Below are 6,390 nucleotides of genomic sequence, written 5' to 3'. Positions count from 1 at the left end.
AACCGTTTACCGAACCGGTTCGGAACGGTTCTCTTGTTTTGCTCCGGTTCGGGTTCACTCCAAAATGGCGCCGAATATTTCGGTTCGGGTTCTGTTTCGTTTCGGGTAAACTAAGCGGTTCAGTTCCATATCCGGTTCGACACCCTGATTCTGACAGAGTTTAAGCTTTCTGCAATGCTTAGTTTACTTACGAAGGCCGAAGAGCCGGGTTTCATTTTCTAGGTCGAACCGCCAAGCTTTGAGGTTTCTTATCCAAGGAATGGCGCAACACGGAGATTTTCAGTCTTGTCCAGTTTTGACAACACCCGCGCGCAGGGTTTATTTTTGGTTGTTTAGCGGCACATATTGAGAATATGGAACGCTGATTATCAGCTATAAAGCTATGTCAGTCGTCTACTTTTGGAACTTAAAGCGGAATATTTTAAAAACTACCCTGCATCGGATTTAAATAAACGCGCCAGCACGCAGAAAAAAAAAAAAAGAAAGAAAACCGAAATTTTGTGGGTATGTGCGTAAACTAAAAGAAAACCAAGATTAGAATGTGCCGTTTTATTAACGGTAAAGATTCTACAACAAAAAAATATTATCGAGTCTCCCCTTTCGATCGCAAAACGGTGCTTCGGACATCAGAAATGAATAGGTGGCGGAAGCTACCGCCCAAATTTAATACTTCCGCCGTATTCACCTGTCCATTCATTTACCTATTCTTGTCTTTGCCCGCTTTGCGTATCGAGTTTGCAAGCCAGCACTGGTGGAGCTTTTTCTTCTTTTTGTAAACATTGCACGAAAATAGTTTTGTTTTAGGCTGCAGGGCTGACGTGCGCCACCGTGCTTTCGTTACAGCCGTAAGGTTTCGCTCCACACGAATGCCGACGCAAATTCCTGCCGCCAACTTTCCCCTTCTGGTGAAACTGATGTTGTTCAGCGGAGTTTGTTGGACTGTGAGCTCGCCACCCGCTGTGCTCCCATGTAGTTAGTCATCCGTGCCTCCCCACCTCAGAAACTGCCTCGTCATTGTTTCAACCTGACAATCGTCCACTTCTTACCCATGTGCCACTGACGACGCGTCGAGATGTGGATGAAACCCGAGGAAGTGCTACTAGCGAACGCTCTGTGGTGAGTTCCCGACGACGCCAAACACAACCGCTTGCCTCCAACACACCTCCCCCTGCCCGTTTCTACGTCGTGAAAATCCAAGGTTTCCGTTAACCTCAGTTTTCCCAGGCCTCGACTAGTTTCCGAGCATGATGTCGGGCTGTGACGCAAGTAGTTTTAGCATGCGTTCAGAGGCGTGTGTGTGTGTGTGTGACGCAAGCCTGCATGAAATCAAACCTCCTTGCAAACACGTCATGCACAGCTGTTTCGAGAGCGCTACGCTTTTGGTTGAGACAGTTGGCACGAATGTCAAACGTCTGCGCACGATTCCCCCCCGTCTTTTTTTCTTTCTTTGGTAGCTTGTTTTTGTTTGCATACGATGGTGAATCGCCAACTCTCTTTGACAAACTTTTTATCCCTGTCGTCGGAATAAATTCTCGTCCGTTGAGGCATTTTGCCAAAATCCGTGGAAGCGACCGATCGGTTTCTTTGTACGGATATGCGGAGTTTCCGGATAAGTGAGTTGCCGGAAAGATAACGGGTTTACTGTTGAGATCTTCCAAGGTAAATTATTGTTCGCAACACGTGCCTGGAAAAAAAAAGAAAAAAAAAAACAACAACTATGTGTTTGTGTGTGTGTGTGTGTGTGTGTGTTTCTGTTTCTGTTGGGCCGGGTGGGGGGGGGGATATTGGTTATCTCAAAATGTATGCAGTACAGGCATCAGGCAGACAGTATTCCTAAGAGTCACAGCTGGCATGCATTGTCGTCACTTCGTAAGTCATATTGATGGCTAAGTGCTTCTCTCCATTTTGCACTGTGGAAGCAGCTGTTTGAGGCTGGAATAACCACTTGTGCAGTGGAACAAAGTCACGAGTCCAAAGATTCAACTACGGTGTTAGCCAGGAGAATTTTTCCGGATCAACGTCTCGTGCCGCTTCCGGCACCTGATTGACAACCTGCCAAAATCTTGCCAAAGCAATAAAGAATACAGCTATAATCAGGTGTTCGCATACTGTAGCCAGATCACGACGTTTACTGCTTGTTACATTGTAATAATCTTTACTGTGTACTGTCATTAATGTTATTTCACAAGCATTTACATTTTCAAGCGTTCCTTCGTCTCCTTAGATAACCGTGATGCTCCCATATAAAGGAGGATTGACACTGTCGCCTGGTGCATTATTTCACTTTGTAGCCTTAATGCCACGGAACGCGTAATAATCGATCAATCGGTCATTTCACTGTTGCGCCACAAAACACCTAATAATCAATCGCTTCACTCTGTTTTCAGGGTGACGGAGCAGTCCAATGCATTTTTTACGCTGCAGCGGCGGAAGGGACACGGCACCAAGGGACTGTCGTCCGTGCTTGTCGGAACACTAGATTCAGTCTTTGACAGCAAGGTAACAAATGTTGCGTTCTTGATTCAGCTTTGTAGCTTTACTTTCAACCTAAATAAAGCCATAAAACTTTTTTTTTTTCTTGACATTCCTGGAGCAAGGTTTCCACTAAAGCAAACCTATTAATTTCAAAAAAATTTCAAAATTATGGTTTTCAAAATGCTCTCAAGATTGAGGCAACATTCTCATTGCCAGTGGCTACTCGTGTGTATGGTTCATTTTGTTTGTCCATGTTCACTTTCAAAACTTTCAAAATGGAGTCGCTACGATGAGAAAAGAAAAAAAAAATTTTTTATGGCACAATTCACCGATGTTTTGCCCTTCTCAAGGGCTTTGCCCTGGCTTCGGAAATCAGCGGCAGTAAAAATGAATGAAATGGGGCATTTCAAATTGCAACTGTCGCTTCGGATAGCACCGGACGTTCTAAATGTTCATTGCAAGTGCAGCGCAATACCTTTTACTAAAACCACTAAGTGAGTACGCTTAGCGTATTGGTGCTTTGTTCACCCATTTTGATGTGGGCATTGACATTTTGGTGCTGAATACAGAGTGGCTATAATTGGCAGTCATTACGACTAAAAAGTACAACTTCCTGAGCTACAGATACGGTGCCAGAAAACTCGGGTGACATCAATTTGCTCTGTTGCCGACTCTCTTGACATTTCCAGAGGACGTAAAAACGTTTCCGCTGCCATGATTTTATCCACCACAATGTCCGAAGTGTTGCTATACTGTGAAGCATACCTTATTTTGTAGCTGTTTCTTTTACCACGGTTTAATCTAGTGAAAGGTAATTAAATATGGTGGAAGGTTAATTAGCATTGACCTGCTACCGTGGAACATTTTGATTGTGTCATTATAGTATGCTGCTTTCAAGCGAAGTCCTGCAGAATATCTTGTTTGTTGTGTGTTGTCCGTTACTAGGGATCATGTGATGTGCAATAACTAGGGCATGATAAGGATGCTTTGTATAATCTGTCATGCGAGCAAAAAAAATATGTTTATCCTTGAAGCTATCTGGGCCTGTATTCTCCCGGTTCCAGTGTGTGATCTCTTAACTTGAGCACAGATCAGGGGCACCGAACTGTACCCTGAACTCTAACTAGCTTTAAGTGATTGGGAAGCGGTATGTTGACTGACCCCAGCCTATCTTTGGAGATTTGTTATCGCACTGACAGCTCTACCCTTTTTAATCGATGGACAAGGGGTCTTCGAAAGGCGGCTGCGACAAAGGGTGGTTTCGTTATCGCTGCCTGGCCGCTTAATGAACACAGAAATTAGGAAGGGAAAAATATTGATGAGTAATGAGTGCCTCCACTGGTATACTAGGAGTGTATTCTATCCTTTATACCATCCCGTTTATGTCCCCTTAAAGGGGCACTAAAGTGGATCTTAAATTGTATTTTTATGGCGCAAACTCGACCTGTGCTCCCTAAGTGTCCTAGAAAAGCAAAAGTTGCGACCACGGGTGGGCTTTTTCTTTATTGAAAACGTGAAAAAACATTGCGACCCGCCCCTTTTCCTCGAGCATCCCAGGAAGCAAAAAAAAATAATGATAGTGTGTGGCCTTTTTTTCTTTTATTAGAAATGTGACCGAACATTGGGGCATGCCCCTTTTTTCTGAGATCTATCTTAGAACTAGGAGCTTGTCACTATGTTTGTTTTATTAGAAAAAAAGGCCACTCTTGATATCAATTTCATTTTCTGAAATGCTTAGGGTTCATATAGGTTGAGCTTGCGCCATAGGAAGACTCTCAGAATCCACTTTAGGGGCCCTTTAAGGAGGAATAGGCGAGGAAACGAGACGATGTAGCCAACGTAACGAAATTCCGCCGCACGGCTCTGTGAACCCTTGCATGACAAAGTTTAGCAGCGACTATCGGACTACTCATATCTGAACTGTTAAACTCCCGAATGAATTGTTTCGGGCCTCGTGCATTGGTGCCATAGTATTTTTTCTAAAAAACTTGTGTTGTGCTCAGACCTACCTAGCTTCTTTCCGTGTGTCGTTTGAAAGTGTGCGCATGTACTGTGTTCACCGGCAGCTCGGGAAACGCAGGGCGCAGCTTATTATGATCACGGTTCTTGCTTCGTGATTCGTTCTCCGGTGTTCTTGTCTGCAAATGCAGCAAGCTCATTGGCTGCATAGTGACGATAAGATGCTCAAGACTGTTTGTACCCTGCTTCCCTTACGCTGTCAGTGACTAAAGTGATTTATCTCTACCAGTCCGTGGCAGTTACTAGAAGCATAGAGTTTATTGCGCTATTTCGTTTCATGTTGGGGTTCAGCCCGCACCTTACCGCATCCTTCACCGCACACCATCTTCGGAAGTCAGTTACGGTGAGTCGGCCAATTCTCGCTCTCACAGGTGAGGTGATCAGTGGCGGTTGTAGCTTACGGTGCCGTAATACCGTCGGTGTTTCTGATCACCGTTGTGCGAGGTGCATTGGAAACTCGAGGCTAGCGGTCGCACTGCGCCGGCCAAATCACCGCCCCTGGCACCGAAGACGCAAGATGCCGCTCGAAGCTGACTTACTTTCTACTGCATAGATGTCCTACGCGCCTCTCCACTGCTCATCGCGTGAGTGAAAAATACAAAATCACCGAGCCGTGGATGCGTGCGCAGCGTCTGATTTTCTGCAGAAGACTACTCCTGCGCGTGCTCGGTACGTGTTCTACAGCTCGGAAGACAAAGATTGCAGGGCACAGAATGCGACGAATGAAGATGGTCTGCATGTTGCGTCATGTTGCACAAAGGACGCCCCAATCCCGGACTAATTAGGGAAAGCAGAGTTCACAGTATCAAGTAGTTAGCTTATAAGTCATAACACTCCCGATATAAACCAGGCACAGTCATTTACGATATCTGAAAAAGAATGAAGAGCACTACTGGCAGACAGCGATATCACAATTTCACTAAAATGTGAACAACATTGTATTCCTATTAAAAAAATTACATTAAGTTTTGCTCTTGATGCTGTTAGGGGTTTTGCACTATCTGTTTACATTCATATATTCATTCATTCCTTTAACTTATTTATTTTGTATTTTTTTTGTATATTTTCTTGTTATCAGGATTGACGAGAGTGAAAAAAATGCAGGTAAGCTCGGGAACTAACTCCATAATGAAAAACCCAAGACTGGGAATGAGTAAAAAGACGGACAGGCACACACATTGTCTCAAAACACAGCTACTGATTTTATTCCACGTAGTCACATTTATACATTTGTCCACCCACCCCGAAGGTTACCACCCCCCTCGCGACAAGACAACAGTGAATGCAAGAAATGTTTGGGGAGGGCGCACGAATGTATAAATGTGAACACAAAAACAGCATGAAGATGATAAGAAAGTACAAGGTAACTGACAGGACACGGCGCTGACCTCATCCTCGCGCTGTTTTTGTTTTATGTCTGTATGCCAACTAGCCCAAACTTCAGCGTTGGTCAACTACAGTGTAAATCTGACAATGTGGAATAAAATCGGTACCTGTGTTTCGAGATGGTGTGTGTGGTTGTCAGTTGTTTTTATTTATTCCCAGACTAGTAGAAGCAGGACTTCGGCAAGTGCTGGTGTGTCTTGATCTGTTGAAGGAGCAGCTGTATGCATCTATTGTTGGAACAGTTGGAACTGTAGAACGAGCAGCGAAAGAGGACACAGGCGTGCCAGAGCCTGAACACTTTACAATAGTGGACAGCGGCTGTGTTTCTCACCTGCTGAATTGTTGAAGATAAAGCAGAGTCTGTAAAGCCTGTGAAATGAGTCATACTTAATCTTTTTTTTCCAGTGGTGGCAACGTCTCTGTTTAGGGAGGAAATCTTTAAGAACTGGGAATGGATCCAGAACAACCTCCTCGACACACTCGGTGAGTTTCCAAACTTAGCTGCTGCTC

At 44.5% G+C, this 6,390-nt stretch overlaps 1 protein-coding gene across 1 annotated transcript in view; it reads left to right on the top strand.

Annotated features, from left to right (window-relative positions):
- Positions 1–726: 726 nt before the first annotated feature.
- Positions 727–6,390, top strand: part of LOC8029798 (TBC1 domain family member 9) — a 42,411-nt gene continuing 36,747 nt past the window's right edge. The window contains exons 1-4 of the mRNA XM_040213506.1: positions 727–1,116; positions 2,388–2,499; positions 4,786–4,837; positions 6,286–6,363. Of these exons, the coding sequence (XP_040069440.1) occupies positions 1,073–1,116; positions 2,388–2,499; positions 4,786–4,837; positions 6,286–6,363 (286 nt within the window). The 5' untranslated portion in view covers positions 727–1,072. The remainder of the gene's footprint in view (positions 1,117–2,387; positions 2,500–4,785; positions 4,838–6,285; positions 6,364–6,390) is intronic.

This window comes from Ixodes scapularis, unplaced genomic scaffold (genome assembly GCF_016920785.2).
Source record: "Ixodes scapularis isolate PalLabHiFi unplaced genomic scaffold, ASM1692078v2 PGA_scaffold6__148_contigs__length_123643588, whole genome shotgun sequence".
Taxonomy (NCBI): Eukaryota; Metazoa; Arthropoda; class Arachnida; order Ixodida; family Ixodidae; genus Ixodes; species Ixodes scapularis.
Note: the sequence above shows the minus strand (reverse complement) of the source record. Positions and strands in the feature narration are given on the sequence as shown.